The sequence below is a fragment of the Chinchilla lanigera genome, unplaced genomic scaffold, assembly GCF_000276665.1.
Source record: "Chinchilla lanigera isolate Chin_1 unplaced genomic scaffold, ChiLan1.0 scaffold00068, whole genome shotgun sequence".
NCBI lineage: Eukaryota > Metazoa > Chordata > Mammalia > Rodentia > Chinchillidae > Chinchilla > Chinchilla lanigera.
Window position 1 is genome coordinate 567,157 of NW_004955469.1, and position 18,515 is coordinate 585,671.

Sequence of the window (18,515 nt, forward strand, 5' to 3'; positions counted from 1 at the left end):
GACCTTTCTGGTTCTCAATGGCAGGAGCAAAAGTGGCCCTTTGTATAGCATGTATTCCCAGGGGTTTTTCCATGTTTGAATGATTCACCCATGTCCATAGGTGGGCATCTGCAACCAGTGCATGGTGGGCCAATTGTGTCATTGTTTCTCTGTGTCATGATAGTTCTCAATTGAGCAGCGGCGGCTGGCCTGAAGGCCAGTGTGCAACAGCGCTCGCGGCCGCATGGCTCCCCGTGCGCCGGGGGCCCTCCCTCCCGGGGCCTATGAGGCAGGAAGTGAGCCAGCCAGAAGACAGGCGCTCCCCGCCCATGGCTCCACCTGCACCGGGGGCCCTCCCTCTGGGGGGCCTACGAGGCAGGGAGCGAGCTGCCAGAAGACCAACACTCCCCTCCCGTGGCTCCCCGTGCGCCAAGGGCCCTCCCTCCGGGGGCCTACGAGGCAGGGAGCGAGTTACCGGTCGGAAGACTGGTGCTCCCCGCCTGTAAATGTGTATTTTTAAAGAGTGGTTGTAAGAGTGTACAAATAATATTTATCTGGACTTTTCACTTATACATATAGTTTCATGTCTCCACATTCTATTAAAAAATCATAGCTGGGGATGTAGCTTACCAGCACCGCACCTGCCTGGCAAACGCAAGGCCCTGAGTTCAGTTCCTGGTACCAAAAAAATAAAAATCATAATCTATGGGGTGGTTGTGAACCATGTCAAGCTATGAATCATTATCAAGGTGGCATTTATTGTTTACCTTTTAATTTTTCTGTGTATATAGCTTTTTCTTGTGATTTGGGACTTGAGATAAAATTACCTCAAGTGGTATCAATAGACCAAAGTTTTGGAATTTGTAGCTCTTATGAGTACAAATGTGAGAAACAATTTTAGTGCTCTCACAAGAATGCTGGATGTGAGTGGATTTGTCTTTGTAGTATACAAAAACAAAGTTACTTCATTTAATAAAAGTCATTCTTTCAGTGATGAGTTTAAACAGCTTGCCTACTTTAGTGTCTTCAGGCAACAGTCATCATGACCATAGCCATAACCATGTGATGGTTGTAACCATCTGTCTCTAAGGTTATTCTTTTCTTTGTGCAAGCTCTTTACATATGGAGGATATGTGCCATATATTTGCTTTGAATTCATTTTCCTCTTTTTCTTTTCAGTCTAGGTTAAAAATTGCATTTCTTTTAAAAGGCATTACATGAACTAATGGTTCTTTTTCTCTACTTTCAAAAATTTTGTTATGGTTTTAATTTTCTCAAGAAATCACTGTTACTCTTTTTTTTTTTTTTCTTTTCTCACTATGCAGTTCAGGCTGGCCTTGACCTCACTTTGTAGCCCAGGCTGGTCTCGAACTCACAACGGTCCTCCTGTCTCAACCTCCCAAGTGCTGGGATTACAGGTGTGCACCACCGTGCCTGGCACTGTTACTCTTTTGTTTTGCTTGTTTTGTCATGCTGGGGATTGAACCCAGGGCCTCATACATGTTAGGCAGGTACTCTACCACCAAGCTACATTCCTAGACCTTTTCTCTACTTCTGAAATTTTGTCTATTTTCTATCCTGATATGATTTTTTTTTTAAAGTCATTTTCAGTGCTGAAAATTGTGGCTCAGTGCTAGAGCACTCCTAGGTTTGATTCCTGGTACCACAAAAAAAGTTTCACATTACTGAATATTTTACCTTAGTGACTGTCAGCAATAGAATGAAACATCTGTCAGGGTTATAATTACTTTCTTATGTAATTAGTTCCTGGAAATATCCACAGACCTCATACCTGGGACATAAAATACCTAGCATCTCTAGTTCTTCTTAAGAGAACTGATCCCTTCCTTTTTGTTTATTGCAGTAATTATATTTTTAGGTATCTTGCGTCAGTTCTTACTTGTTTTCTTATTTCTGTACTCTTATAGTTGGCCCTGTTTCCTCCTAATCCACTGCCAACTTTTAAATGTGAAAAGCACAAATTAGTCATTCTCCAACACCACCTCCACCCTATATGATACCCACATAGGGTAGAAGAAATTGCAACTAGCCTCATCACAACTGTTGTGCTCCTTCTTTGCAAAGAGTTTTAATGACAAATGCCTCAAGAAGCCGAAATAGTCATTTTTTGGTTTTTGTTTTTTTTTTTTTTTTGGCGGTACTGGGGATTGAACTCAGGACCTTGCGCTTGCCAGGCAGGTGCTTATGCCACTGAGCTATATCCCGAGCTCTGAGCTTTGTCTATTATAAAGGACGCTTCTAATCTAGAGTTAAGGAAGAAGCACCTGCAACAAAACTGCCTCCCTAAAGTCATATGGCCAGAGTCCTGAAAAGCAACATTTTCAACATAGTACTTTGTCTTTTAGAACTTGGGCAACATCTGGCAGAAGTGATCAGTATATAATATACATGCAAGTGAATTATTAGTCCAAGTGCTACGTGTTCGTTCTGTTATTATCCAGAAAGGACAAGTGAATAACCTCTTTTCCAGTCAGTATTCCCCAGTACCAGGGCAACAACACAGGACAAGAAAGATGATCTGGGCAGTACAGGTGACCTGCAAGTTGCTCAACTGGGTTAAAGAAAACAGCAGATGATTGATGTGTTACAAAATGACATAGTCATCCTGCACAGACATTTGATTTTTATATGAGGACACCAGCAACTGAGCCCTAGGTAGTTTCTTACCACATCAGAATTTCATTGTAAAGGGGAAGCAAGATGCGAAAAAGCGTCTAATAAAACTTTACATCTTCAAGCCCCTTGTTGACCAGCATCTTCTTCAGAAAAGTTCATATTGAACTTCAGAAAAGTTATGTGAGAAAAGCAGTTGTAGTTTTACATATTAAGTCTTCATGTGATCCATTCTTATTTAAAGCTGTTTCTTGAATCTGCAGATAATAGCCTTGAACAAAACAATAGCAGATGTCTATACAGATTACTTTGTAATTGACCTCAAACTTTAACTTTAGGAAATTCAAAATCAATACAAAGTAACAATCACCAGTGGTACAGTTAGCAACTCTTGGTCCACCTTTTTTCATCTGTGCTTTTGGCCACACCTTACTCCCACATTATTTTGAAGCAAATCCAGCGATAATACTGTATAATTCTCAATATTCAAATGCTTCTGTCTAACACATGCCTCTTAGAAATGAAACATAACCATAATATGATTTTTATTATCACATTTAAAGATTTTGCAGTTGTTCCTCCATGCCACCAAAATTTGCAAGTGTTTCTTCAACATTAATTTTCAAACACCTAAATGGCTACTATTATTATTACTACTAACAGAAATTACACAGTGAAGGAGTCAGTAATAAAAGGATCTTTACTTTCTTGCTCCTGTTTTGGCCTCAGTGTCTAGAGATGCTGGAGTGCTTAGGAGTACCCTGGGTGCAGGCGGCGGGGGAGGCTGAGGCCATGTGTGCTCACCTGGATGCTGGTGGTCGTGTTGATGGCTGCCTCACTAATGACGGAGATGCTTTCCTCTACGGGGCCCAGACTGTCTATAGGAATTTCACCATGAATCCAAAGGTACTGTTCTTTCTTTGGTATTTGTTTACAAGTTACCTTTTTAAAGGGGCTGATTAAATGAAAATATATATGAAAAAATATTTCCCATAATCCCTGGCAAATAGCAATTGTTAAATAAATAAAAGTGTTTCCCTGTCAGTATTTTCCCCCTTGCTTCAAGATACACTCATCCCATCATTCTTGCCACCTTCTGAAGCAGTTCTGGAAGTCTTCTTTTGTGAGTGTCCTCATTTGGACTGTTTTGGCTGCCTTGGTGTCCTGCATCAATTCAAAATGCTTACCTTTCGCGGTCCATTTGGAGAAAAAAACAGCAGTCTCACATACTAGATTCAGTCAGTACGGTAGAAGGACACACCATCATGTTTTCATGAGCCTGCCTTTTCATTGGGTGGCACTCAGCAATAGTATTCACCACAGTTTTTATCCTAGATCCTAAAGACACTCAAAGAAGAGTACTTCCAATACTGCTTCAGGAGGTGGCAAGAACAATTGGCATGTTAAAAGAAAGAGGCAATACTTGCTGGGGTGGCGGGGAATAACACTGTGTCTTTTACTGTCATAATTTTTTATTTAAACACATACCATATTTTTTGCTCAGCCCTTATATTTCAAAAATCTAAAGAGGATTTTGAAAGTTTTCTCCATAAATACATGTTTGAGGAGGTAGATATGATTTACTTGGTTTAAGCATTACAGGTATATGTGTATCAAAATGTTATATGTATTTTGTAAATATGGTTTTTTGTATTTTGTATATCACCTAAAATAAAGTTTTAAAATTTTAAATCATTGCTATATAGTTAAAACTCTTCCAAATGTGAATTACTATATCACAAAGTTGTATGTGAACTTTAACCAAGAAACACCTCTAGGTGTGCAAGAAGAGATATACAGACAGGATATTCGGTGTAACATTGTTAATAATTACAAAAATTTAGCCAACAACCAAATATTCACTGATACGAAAGTGGTTCTTTACACGGTTTAGAGGCAGGGAGTTGGGTAGGGATCCTACACATAGACCTTTGTCAGATTAAGACCAGATAAGCTAACCTCCTACTCCTTTTATAACAATCCTTTTATCCCTGCCAAGATGCTAACAGTGCCTCCATTGAAAAGCACTGGCTCAGAGCCCATGTGATCCATTAGTACCCAGTCATTGAAAAGGTGTGTATTATTAACGTAGATGTCTAGGCATACTCTTGGGGGCAAATGTTGCAAATTATTTAAGTGTCAGATTCTATTAAGATTTCAGAGATCAGTATAATTTTCCTATTTAAATTTTTAAAATAAACATTTAAAGATAACTCACAAATTATTTTTATAGTATTACTTAATATGTAAGCACTTACCTTTGAAGATTAAACTAAAGCTCTACTTTCTTCAGGACCCACATGTTGACTGTTATACAATGTCATCTATCAAGAATAAACTAGGCTTGGACAGAGATACTCTGGTTGGACTAGCCATACTTCTTGGATGTGATTACCTTCCAAAGGCAAGCTGAAGTCATACTTACTATTTAGAGTGTGTGCCTTTTTGGTATCTTGTGTCCTGTATAAATATGAGTGTGATATGGTTATATGATTCAGGATCTAATTTAAAATATAAATGGCATACTAAGCCATAGTATAACTAAAATAATAATTCACAAGGAGTTTAAAAGCTGACTTGTGACACTGAATGTAAATGTGGATAGCATAGTATATAGTGCCACAGTTTGAACCTCAGGTAAACCATTAACCCATATGAAGAGATTCACATTCAAATTTGACTACCTTTTTAAAGGAATGTAAGCAGACATTGTGGTGCATGCCTGTACTCCCAGCATTCTGAAGGCTGAGGCAGGAGGATCACTGCAAGTTCAAAGCCAGTCTGGGCTGCATAGTTCAAGGTCAACCTGAGCTATGTACCCTGTCTCAAAAAACTAAAAGAATTTTAAAAATAAGAGTATAGGAATAGATCTTTTCTTGTAGAATGTCAATGCTAGTTGCTGTCATTGTTTTGTCTGGTTTTTTAGTGTTCAGTATCATTGCATTTTACCAGTTGTACACATGTTCATTGTTGTTATTGTTGCTCAGCAACGTGATTATGGAAATAACCCATTCATACTTTCATGCCTCTTAGCATCACACAGGGCTTTTGTTTATGGAAACATTTTATTTTTATGTTACAGTGCATAATATAGTACTTTAACAAACAACGTTAATAGGAGATGTAATAAATTAAAAATGAGGATAATCTCATACTATATTTAAAATAAATACAACTGGACTTGTATGTCTTACTATATATTCCCCTCACTATGTCCCTATTGATCATCTTTGTATCCTTACAAATCTCTCATTTTACCTCTATTCCCAAGACAAGTACAAAAAAGTGCAGTATAATTTTTTTCACTTGCGTTGTGACTTGTATCTAGGTGTCCCCTTAGGCTTGTGCAGTCATAGGTGTGGCTTCTCAGAGGTGGCTGGATCTAGGATCTGTGATACTGGATTAAGGATGCCCCACCCTGGGTGTGTATGGCTCAGACAATAGGCTTACAGCCTGGGTAGACTATAGAGAGACAGAAAGAAGGTGCTTCTGCTGCTTCTTCACTGCTGCCTGCTGTTCACTGCTTGCTGCTTTGCTCCCTTCTGCTTGCCATGGACTGTTTGTCCTCTGTGATGCAACCCTACCCTGCCACCCTGCCTTGGAGCCAGCCAATATGGACTGAAACCTCTACAACCTGTGTATCTTTCTCCCTTTAACTTTGGTGTTGGGTACTTTGTCTCCACAATAAGAAAAGTAACCAAGACACTTAAGCTTAGAAGAAGGGAATAAAATAGCAGAATAGTAAAATAGCCCTGTTTTCTAATACATGTCTAGTGGCCAGATATAGAAATCAAGAATTTTTTTTAACAGTTAAGAAAAAGTAGGAGCAAAGCAAACTTTAAATATCAAAACCATTATTGTAATTTTCTTTCTGAAATAAAAGACCCTTATTTCCCATGTGTAGTTATATCATTTCAAATCTAGAAAAACCCCTTGTTGAATCTAACACCTTTGTGAACTTGAACTCACAAAAAACCACTTTAGCTGCAGTGATATTTATATTATACATTAAACCTTAGCTATTTTGATGTTTTTGTGTTGGTACCAAGGTGGCTATGTCTTTATGTTTTTAAAGATTTTTGAGACTATGTAGTAACATGATTTGCCTTTAGAAGATTCGAGATGTAGCTAAAAGCTAATATGAGGTGGATGATATTCAAAATATCTAACATCTGAGAATAATGGTGCATGCCTATAATCCCAACATTCTGGGAGGCTGAGGCGGGAGGGTCACAAGTTAAACTCAGCCTGGATGACTTAGGGAGACCTTGTCCTAAAGAAGTTGGGGGTGGGGGTGTGTAACTTACTACTAAGATCCTAGGTTCAAACCCCAGGACCATAAAAAAATTTTATATATAAATTTTCAGAGATATTTATATTATATATAACATGTTATTTTTATATAAATTTTTTATACAGTATATATTTCTAGTATGTGAAAGGTACAGGCTGTAGGGTATAGAGATGGAACGGACTTGGGAGTGGACTCTTCTATGCGGTGGAATAGCTTTTTAGTCGTTGGAGTCTGGATATAAGTGGTTGGAAGCATGCAGGGTTCTTGTGCTGTTCATTGGCTAGTCTGGAAGTATTTTAACACTGGTATAGCTATCTTGGTGCATGGTGGCTAAGCAGCAGTCTTACTTATAAGGACATAATCATAAACCAACAAGAGCCAGGAGACTCAGGCCAGAAGTTGTGATGTGAATATATGTTTATGTATATAATTTCCATGTATAAATTTTAATTTTTGAAATCAACATTCTAATAAGTTTTTAGCATTAAGAGTTAACTTGGAACTCTTTTCTTTCTTTGTTTTTTGAATGTCCTGGTCTTTAAGTATTAAATATCCATAAAATGAAATACACATGACTTTAATTATAAATATAACAAAGTTAGGACAAATTGAAACATCATCAAAATAACATAGTAAGTGAAAGCCATCTAAAATTATGTCCCTTTTTCCCCTAAAATAGTGTCAGTGGTTAGAGATATAACTCTGAATTTTTTTGTTTATATGAACTAACAATCTAATTGCTGTTTAATTTACAAACCTATATCAAACCATACATGACAATTTCATTTTGTACATTAAGGTATATCCTGCAGGGTATTTCTTACCACTATGCACTGTTATGGCCTGTGGTCATAGGTGGGGCTTTTCAGAGCAGCTGGATCTAGGGTATGTGATGACTAAACTAGTCCACTGATGGGTTTGGTTCAGTTCTGGGTGTAGATAATGAGAAGGGGTTTGGTTCAGTTCTGGGTGTAGATAATGAGAAGGCCCACCTGTGAGTGTGGGTGTGAGTGCTACCTGCCCTAAGGGCATATATCCTGAGTAGAATATAAGTGACAGAAAGAGGGTTGCTACCATCTCTTGCTCTTGCTGCTTTTGCTGCCTCCTGCTTCCTGTCTTCTACACCATGTGCTGTGTTTTTCTCTTCTGTGATGCCCTCGGGCACTCCACCCTGGCTTGGAGCCAGCCAACTATCAACTGAGACCTCTACAAACTGTGAGCTATCATAAACCTTTCCTCTTTTAGGTGCCAGATACTTTGTCTCAGCAATGAGAAAAGTAACTAAGACACACACAGGGTTTTATATTCTTTGTTTCTTTTTTTTCTTTTTGTCTTTTTGAGACCGGGTCTCACTCTTCAGTTCAGGCTGGCCTTCAACTCACTTTGTGGCCCAAGCTGGCCTCAACTCACAGCAATCCTTCTGCCTCTGCCTGCTGAGTGCTGGGATGACAGGCTTGCTCTGCCACATCCAGCTCATATTCTTTCGTTTCAGCTGCAGGGTCTTAGGCTGAGTTGATCTGCTGCACTTTATTTAGTCACTCCCTAGTGATTAACATTTGCATTTTTTTCCCATTTTCTGAAAGGGAGTTCCTGGAGTTGGAAAAGAGCAAGCACTAAAACTTATACAGATTTTGAAAGGGGAAAGTTTGCTTCAGAGGTAACTACAAATTGCTTTTTCTTCCACATTGGACTTTTCTTTTTCTTGAACTTAATAATGAGTATTAAAAAAAGATTATACTTTCCAAAAGAGGATTTTCATATTTTTAAGTGCTCTAAGTTTTCATTTCAAATATTTCATTTCATTTTCTGAAGTTTTCCAATGTAAGGGTGAGAATATATGTTCTAGGCCACATTGTATAGTTAGAAATATATTTTTTTTTTGTTACTGGTGGTGGTTTTGTTTGTTTATTTGTTTTAAGATAGGGTCTCACTATGTAGCCCAGGCTGACCTCCACCTTGTGGGTGATCCTCTTGCCTCAGCCTCCTGAGTGCTGGGATAACAGACATACGCCACCACGCTGAGCTAGAAATATATTAACTCACTGAACACAGACTCACAGTGGCAAATGCTTTTTATTAATCACTATGTATTTTGCCACAGGCTTTTTTGTTTTGTAGCTGTTCCCACTGTGTTGCCCAGGCTGAGCTCAGCCTCACCGTACCCCCCTTTGCCTCCTGAGTAAGGGGCACAACGGCAGGGTGCATGACCTCGTCCATGACACAGGTGTTACAGGCTATGTTAGATAAACGTGACATTTAAGTCATTTTAGATATATATTTAACACTTCTCTTTTTTGGTTTTCTGAGACAGGGTCTGGCTATATAGTTGAGGCCTGCCTTGAACTCACTATGTAGCTCATGCTGGCCTCAAACTCAGAGTGATTCTCCTGCCTCAACCTCCTGAGTGCTAGGATTACAAGCATATGCTACCATATCCAGCTATATTTAAAGCTTTGGTAGTGTGTTTACTTTGTATAGATGAAGTGTCGGTGGTGTGTTCCACATGAGAAGCAATTGAGGTACTTTCACTTGACTACACATTGTTGTGCAGCTGTGAGTTTGCCCCAGATTCTGCGTCTTGAGAGAGTCAGTGAGTACATAGTAAGTCCCCAGCTCCCTGTTGGGGAGAATGTTTATAAGTTGGATTTGTTCGCAAATGCAACCAAACGAGTCTTACACACCTTTGACACAAATGACAATGTAAAGCATAAAAAAGCCAAACACACACAAAAATACAGTAAGTCCCTGACTGTCTGTACTACTGTACACTATTCACACTGCTGTAAACACACAGCAGCGTGACTGTAACAATATCTGGCAGACACGTGAGCTACTTCCATGATTTGTTCACATCTAGGAATGTTTGTAATGTGAGGTTCATTTTTATCTATGGAAGTTCCCAACTTGAACATTGATAAGGCAAGCTCTTACTGTATACATTATGATGAAGTTTTCAAACTGTCCTGTTTACTCTCTTAAAAGCATGTAAATTGTATTTATTTGATGAAAGTGGTGATTTATGAAAATTAATAATAATAGGGTGTAGAATAAGACAGGAACCAGGACACTAGGAGAATAATAGTTGTAGCCTGTGATAGGTTTGAGATGCTGAGGGCCTGAAAAGAGACACCGTGGTGGAAGATGTAATGGCCAAGGCAGAGTTTTTAAATCACTGCACTCCCTATAACAGCTTTTCTTCTACTGTAAAGTTTTTAATAGCTCTAAGACATCAGTAGACCCACTGGTGACATCAGTGATAGGAAGGAAGAGGTGTACTTCAGGATTGGTGTGAGTGAAAGAGTCACTGGGAATTATAAAGAATAAAAAAAGAAAGGAGAAGCAAGCAAATATGGCAGTTGGCTAACTTCAAGCCATTCATATAGAAAGAGTTTTAGCAAAATGTACTTTTGGCAACATTTGGTCTTTTTGAGACAGGGTCTCACTCTGCAGTTCAGGCTGTCCTTGAACTCACTTTGTAGCTCAGGCTGGCCTCGAACTTGCTATGGTCCTGCCTCGGCCTCCCAAGTACTGGAATTATAGGTGTGTGCCAACATGCCCAACAAAGCAGTTTTTGTTCTAACAGTGATAAAATTGTATTTTTTTTTTCTAATAATCCCTTCTTCTTTATTTGTTTGTTTGGTATTGGAAATTCAACTCAGGGCATTGTGCTTGGCAGGCAGGCACTGTGCCACTGAGCTATATCTCCGGCCCAAATTGTCCATTTCTAATTTTATACTTCAGGCTGATTTTTTCCTAGTTTTTTTAATATTTGAAGCTCTATTATTGAAATTAATGCCAGTTTTTAGCAAGATCTTGCTTGGTCTTTATAGTGAATAAGACAAATTCCAATAGCTGAACCATAACTCTTAAGTACCAAACATTACCCAATGAATTGAAGAAATAATTTAGCTTTTAATTATATCTTTAATTTCTATAAGTAAATGAACAAAATTCATAATTCTTAATGTTTTATGATTAGTACATAACTGTCCTCGGTAGTTTTAAGTTAACCTGGAAGTTTAGCCAGAAATTAAATTAACTTTTATTTGAATCTTAGTAATATATGCATTTCTAAAATCTTTTATTAAACAAGTGTTTTTTTACTATTTGTATGAGAAATTAAATGATCCAGACTTTTGAAACAGATTTTACCCAAAAGCTTAATGTTGTGTTTGGGTTTATACATTATCTTTTTTATTTTGTCTTGTTTGGGTTTTTTGTGTTGTTTTTTTTTGAGACAGGGTCCCACTATGCAGTTCAGGCTGGCCTTGAACTTGTGGGCAATTCTACTGCCTCAGCCTCCCAAATGCTGAGATTACAGATGTGCACCACCACATGCAGGTGTATTATCTTTTAATATAGAAGAATAGTCACGTACAGGATTCTGTTTGTTTTATACTCTGGCACACGGAGAAGAGAAAAAAAGACATACAGAATATTCTCGTACATGTTGCTGCCTTGCAAGCTTCTTTTAAGGAAACGCTGAGTGTATATATGACTAGGTGTACATTTACAGTGTACAGATACGTAGAAATAAGTATAGATGCCCTCTCCCTGCTTTCACAACTCTGCTGTCCCAGAGACCACATTTAAAGTTTGTAACAGGGTTTTCCAGGGGTAGGTCATTAAATTTATCATCAAAACGGAAATGGTTGGGCAGATGAAAGGAAATAGATTAAACTGACATTTAAGAAGAGGCATTTTGTGACCTTATTTCTTTTTCTTCTCTTTTTAAACCATTTTCTATTAAAGGTTTAATCAGTGGAATGAAAAATCATGTCACTCCATTCCACAGCCACAAGTAGCTAAAAAACTGGCCCATTGCTCTGTGTGTTCCCATCCAGGTAAGCAGACACAGAGAGTATCTCTTGAGTGTTAGAGTCTAATGTCCACATTTCCATTCCTGTGCTAATATTTTCTCATAACTTTATTAGTAGCACTTTGAAGGCTTTTAAATTGCCTTCACCACTAGTAGGGAATGCCATAAAGTCAAAAGTTACATATATATAGTAAGTACTCAGTAAATGTTGAATGAAATAATATAAATGACAAACATAAGTGCAGTTTCAAACTATAATACCAAATTACTCAGAATTTTAAGTTACCGTATTTTCAATGTATAAATCCATTTTAAGGGAAAATGTAAGTGGGGTGGGAGAAACTGAAACCATTTGTTTATGTATCAATGATTTATTTTTATATACTAACGTGATTCTTCATTGTCTTACATTTCTATTGTGTATCAAGATGGTTACTTACAAGTAATTTCTATTGGATATTCACTCTAGATGAAAATAGGTTGGATCATCCTTAGTTTGGGTTAAAAAAAGAGAAACCACTGAACATGAGCAGGGCCACCAAGGTCTTTCAGTCCCAGAGCAGTGAAGAAATCATATTAGTTTATTTCTTAAAAAAAATTCAACTTTACAAGTATTACAAGTATTACAAGTATTTACAAGTATTACAGCTTTACAAGTTTTAACAAGTGTTTTTCATGAACATTATTAAATTATAGGTGAAATCAAGGAAGGAAATGAATGTTTTTATAAACAAGGTACCATTCCATTAGTGTTTTGATAACTTATAAGTGACAGTTTTAGGTTTGTATTCTCCATATTTTAAAAACAGTGATGAAAGCAGTCACACTTATGTAGAGGAAACTAGAGCTCTACACGGGTGCTGTAGTCATAATTAGTTGATATTCCAAGCATAACTGGAAGCTAGGCACTGGTGAAGGTAATTAACTGATATGTTGTTTTAATATGTTCATTAAAGAAAGCAGTTGATGAACTACTCAGTTAAGTAAGTCATCTTTTTTGCTAATAATTACATTCTACTTTTCTAGCATGTAGCTATGAAGTAAAGCAGAACATTTTCTATTATTATGATAAATATATAATTCCAGTTCAAAAATTAATACTTTCAAGTAGGATAGTAATTCTTTTAATGTCCTGTGATACTAACAGCTCAGAGTCTATTTTATCCTAAGAATTACTGTGGTATTCATTATTTGTACAACCCAAATGTGTTGAAACCTTTACAATATGCACTGTGCTAGGCAGTATTAACTTCTTTTTTTTTTTTTTTTGGTACCAGGAATTGAACTCAGGGCCTTGTGCTTGCCAGGCAGGTGCTTGTGCCACTGAGCTATATCCCCGGTCCCAGTATTGACTTTTGAAAATTTAGACAATAGCAAAAAAAAATGTATGCAAAAGAAGTATTAAAAAGGTAGTGAAAATTATATTTTTTTTATGTCTGCATGAAGGTTCACCAAAGGATCATGAACGTAATGGATGCCAGTTATGCAAAAGTGATAGATACTGTGAACCACATGATTACAAGTACTGCTGTCCTTGTGAATGGCATCAGACAGAACATGATAGGCAACTAAGTGGAGTAGAGAACAATATTAAGATGTAAGTTGTTGTTAGAAAACTTTTCTTTTTTTGGCATGACCTGTATGTATATCTGTGGTTAAATTATTTCCACATAATCTTTCCTGACATGTGACATGTCTAGATTAATCATCCTTCCTATATACCTTTTTTTGTGTGTGGGTTCCAGAATTAGGGATTGAACCCAAGACCTTCCTATTAAACTATATCCCCAGCCCTTTAATTTTTAGACAGGGTTTCACTAAGTTCCTCAGATGGAACTCAAACTTGAAATCGTCCTGCCTCACCTTCCCAAAGTGTTCAAATATTTTTTTTCTTGATTTTTGTTAAAAAAAAGCCTCACATATCTCAAAGGAGGATAATTTAATACTACCCAAAGAGATGCTTGATGACTGTTTAATATATAGTACATGATACTTTTTATAAATGAGAGACTGGGTGGGATTATTTCAGTCTAACATTGTTTGATTGTAATAATAACAGTATGTACATTATTTTCAGAAAGGCTTGCAGTTGTGAGGGATTCCCGTTCCATGAGGTAATGAACACTAATTCAGTTGTGTGTGAATTTCATAAAAGTTTAAAGTCTCAATTCATATTACTTTTTCCTCTTTTGGCTAGGTTATTCAAGAATTCCTTTTGAACAAGAACAAGTTAGTGGGAGTAATCAGGTACCAACGACCTGATTTATTATTGTTTCAGGTATTTGAAAATAAATTCTTCTTGTTTAATATGAAGGTAGATAATGGAAAGATAGTATGGAATATTCACTTTGATTATTCACTTTGATGGATTTGTCAGGTTCAAAAATTAAAAGACAGTTTTTGATTGTCCATACAGTTGTCAGTGTTTCTTTTCTTTCTTTTTTTTCCCCCAGTACTCATGATTGAACTCAGGGCCTTGTGCATGCTAGACAAGTGCTGTACCACTGAACTACATCACTACATCATCCTGCAGCCTCGCATCCCTTTTTTTTTTCCTTAATTTGAGATCTTGCTAATTTGGAGATCTTGTCCAGGCTGGCTTTCAACTTACCATTCTCCCTTAGCCTCCTAAGAACCTGGAATTACAAGTGTGGGCCACCAGGCATGGCTTTCAGCATTTTCTTTTAACTTTTACTCCTTGACCTGATAGCCAGACTTTAAACCCCAGTTACACTATTTTTAGGATATGTCTTAGTAACCATATATAGGCATACTGTATCCATATGTTTGAGAATGAGAGGTTCATGACTATAGAATGTCAGGATCGGTTATTGTTATGGTTTGTGTCTGGATGTCCCTGCAAAACTTCATGCAGTCATGGAGTAGGCTTCTAGAGTTTATGATTGATCCATGGTCCCATGCTGGGATTATGGGTGTGAGTGCTACACCCACCCTGGGGTGGGTAGTTTGCATGCAATATAAGGAATGGAAAGAGGCTTGCTCTCTGCTCCTGCTCCTCCCTCTTTGCTCTTGTTGCTTTTGCTGTTTTCGGCCATCATGAACTGTTGCCCTCTGCCGTGTGCCAGCCTGCCTCGGAGCCAGCCAAGTATGGACTGAAACCACCACAAACTGTGAGCTAAATAAACCTTTCCTTCCTTAATTCTGAGTATCAGGTATTTTGTCTCAGCAATGAGAGAAAAAAGTAACCAAGACAGGTATATTCCTGTGAGACAGTATACTTTACAGAATGATTGAAATGTGAAATCAAGGACACAGATGTAAATTTGGACAGTCATTTACAGTGTGACCCTGGATATGCTACCTCAAAAAAAAAATAGTATTTATCTCATGAAGTCACTGTGAGAATGATAGTGGTTGTCCCCAAGAAATTTTTTCAAAAATCATGTTTTATTTTTGTCTTTACAGAGATTTACTCTTGAAAAAATGGAGTGGCCCAATCACTATGCATGTGAGAAATTATTGGTACTTTTGACCCACTATGACATGAAAGAAAGAAAATTTGGTAGAAGGAACTCTAATCAACTACAGCCAATTCGGTAATAAAACTTTAAGAATTGTATGATGAAAACTTTGCTTCAATTTGAATATTTCTCAGTACCTCTAATAGTAGGATATATGTGTCTTCATGAAGAAAGGCATTCTGGAATATTAAAAGTGTATACAGGGTTTACATTCAAGACAACATAGTAAGTTCATCCTTTGACATACTTTCCTACTTTTATCACATAGTAATAATACATTGGAAAAAATATCAAAAGAGATAGCCAGGCTTAACAAGATAACCATTTCAGTGGACCAGAAAAAGAGTAGAAGTATAAGGTGGATAGGAAACTGGAACTGGGAATTCCCTAGATCTGGAGCGGCAATGTCATGTGTCGTGTGGGGGCTGAGTTCATATGGAGCAAAAAATAAGGGATGCCAAAAGTGCAAGCTACTGATGGAGTCAGACTTGCTTATTAAAACTAGTGGCCAGGCTGGAGTTCCTCTGTTCCTGTCATATTAGAGCCTGGAGTAGGTGACTAAAACAACACAGCTGGAAAATATTCAACAAGAACTGGAGAAGTAGGTATGGGACAGAGATAAAAGATAAAGGAGTAGAAGGAAAAAATGTGATATATGAAGAAATATAATAGTTTTTAAAAGCTAATAATTGTATCTTGAGTTTCCACCATATTAAACTAGTTTATAAAACACTCAACAGTCTGAAGGTTGTTTTTGTTGTTATTGTTGGTGGTTTTTTTGACTTTTTAAAATACTAGAAAGCTCAGTGAAATGAAGATATATCCATAAGAAAAAGAAGGTGAAATTATAAAACTAAAGTGGATAGAAACTATTTTAAATGAATGGATATAAAAATGAACTTATAAATCTCAGAAAATATAAAAAACTTAAAAATATTTTTCAAATAAAAAATGATAGGACTTCAGGCTGAATTTGTTCAGGAAAAATTAGGGAACTGGAAGACAGTACTAATCACAAATCATAGAAAGCAACTTAAAGACTCAGATAAAAGTTACTTCAAAGTTTTAACTTAGGGAATAATATGAAAGTTTCCAATATTTCTAGGGGCTAACAGAAAGAAAGGTGGAAAAGTAATTTCTGAAGTGATGACATTTGAGAGTTTTCTAAAACTTAAGGCAAACAGCAGTTTTCAGATCAAATTACACTCCACGTATAAGCACAGTAAATAAATCCAGCCTATTTTAGATATCAAGCATAAAAGGAAAATCTTGTAAAGTACCAATCCACTTAAGTAAAAATTGTTGGTGAGTGTTAAAGCCATGAATGAAAGATTGCTGGAGAAAAAAGCGGGGAATGATTTCACGTATCACATCACAGGTTAATTTACCAAGTGCACATCAGCTTACTTAAATACATAATGACCAATAATAAGTGAAAAGACTGACATCATGTCCCTCCTACTGCAGTAAACTAAAGAAAGGCACCATATAATCTCAATATTGTAAAAACTTTAATCTGAGTCTAATCAGGAGAAAATATTTAAATAGTTCCAAAGTGAGGAATATTTTTCAGATCTGCCATTCTGAACTCTTCAGAAACATACATTTCATCAAACAAAAAGCTAGAAAATTTTTCTGGATTAATAGAGCCCAAGGAGGCATGACAAATTAAGCAAAATATTGTGATTTTCAGTTTCCCTGAAGCCATAAAAGACATTTTTAAGTATAATTGTGGAAATTTTAATACACAGTGTATATTGGATAATAGTGTTGATGTGAATTTCCTGAGTATGAGGGACATATTGTTGCTGTGGAGGAGAAGCCTGTACCTAAATAACCTGCAGCATTTGGGAACATGTCACAAGGCATGTTTGCAGGTTTTAAATGGAGAAGTAGATACAGCAAATGTTAACCACTGGGAAGTCTCCCTGGAGGGGTGTTGAATATTCATTGTACTTCTCTAAGGGTGTAAAATTTTTCAAACTAAAGAATTTGTAGAGTAATTATCAGAGAAAAAAGATAAATATAAAGAAATGACAACCTGATAGCACACATCTTTCATAACAGTAATATATTTCTTTGTTTTTTGTTTTTGTTTTCGTTTTTTTGGTTTTCTTCCGGTACTGGGAATCAAACTGATGACCTTGCGCTTGCCTAGCAGGTGCTGTGCCACTGAGCTAAATCCCCAGCCCTTTTTTTTTTTGTTTCTGTTTTTGTACTGGGAATCGAACTTAGGACCTTGTGCTTGCCAGGCAGGCACTTGTGCTGCTAAGCTATAACCCCAGCCCCCTAACAGTAATATAGTCCAGAAAATGATGAAGTAATGTTTCAAAGTACTGAGTAGAAATAATTAGCAACCTAGATATCATAAAAATGTTTTTCACAGAAAAGGCATTTTTCAGACTAAGAAATTTTACCCCTGTAGGCCTTCATTATAAGCATTTTTAAACTGGGGATGGTGACACAAACCTCTAATCCCAGCACTTTGGGAAACTGAGTCAGGAGAATGGCAAATTCAAGTACTGCCTGGACAATTTAGCAACAATGTCTCAAAATAGAAAATAAAGATGTAACTCAGTGCAAAGACCCTGGGTTGAATGCCCAGTAAAACACATACACTCTTCAAGGATATACTTGAAAGGATAAGAAAAATAAAACTTAGGGGGAAGATTAAAAGAAACAGTCAGTACATATATTAGTCACCGTTCCATTGCTGGGAAAAATTACAAAGGAGAGATTTACTTTGGCTCATGGTTTCAGAGCATTCAGTTCATGGTTAAATCCAAGACCAAAAACAACATGGTGGAGGAAACTTGTTCAACTAGTGGCAGCTAAGAAGCAGGGAGAAAAGGGTAGAGCCAGGGAGAGATATCCTGCAGAGACATGCCCCCAGCTAAATACCTCCTACAATTTTGCCCCACCTCCTTACAGCACATTTAGCTATGAACTTACCAACAGATTAATCCACTGGTGAGTATAGAGTTCCCTGATCCAATTACCCTCCAAAAACCTTACCTCTAAGTACATGAGATTCAGGGGAATTCTAGACAGTAATGGCACAGAAATTGATACATTTGGCTAACATAATAAAAAAAAATTATACAAATATAACTACACTTCTTAGTATTCATTTAGAGATTTACTACAAGTATATTTAAACTAATGTATGTTTAAATGCATTCTTTGAGAGTTTTGGCATATTATCACTATTTATTAGCTTTTAGAGAACCACTAGAAATACAACCTCTATTACCCAGACTAGCATATTTAATATAGTTAAACTATCAAGAGAGTACAGGTAGGAAGA

At 37.0% G+C, this 18,515-nt stretch overlaps 1 protein-coding gene across 2 annotated transcripts in view; it reads left to right on the forward strand.

Moving 5' to 3' along the window:
- Gen1 (GEN1 Holliday junction 5' flap endonuclease) overlaps nt 1–18,515 on the forward strand; it is a 37,943-nt gene that overhangs the window by 14,307 nt on the left and 5,121 nt on the right. For both annotated transcript variants that reach the window (XM_005400326.2, XM_005400328.2), the window contains 8 exons: nt 3,343–3,519; nt 4,907–5,017; nt 8,491–8,564; nt 11,660–11,751; nt 13,173–13,323; nt 13,804–13,840; nt 13,924–14,004; nt 15,153–15,283. In XM_005400326.2, coding sequence (XP_005400383.1) covers nt 3,343–3,519; nt 4,907–5,017; nt 8,491–8,564; nt 11,660–11,751; nt 13,173–13,323; nt 13,804–13,840; nt 13,924–14,004; nt 15,153–15,283 — 854 coding nt within the window. The remainder of the gene's footprint in view (nt 1–3,342; nt 3,520–4,906; nt 5,018–8,490; nt 8,565–11,659; nt 11,752–13,172; nt 13,324–13,803; nt 13,841–13,923; nt 14,005–15,152; nt 15,284–18,515) is intronic.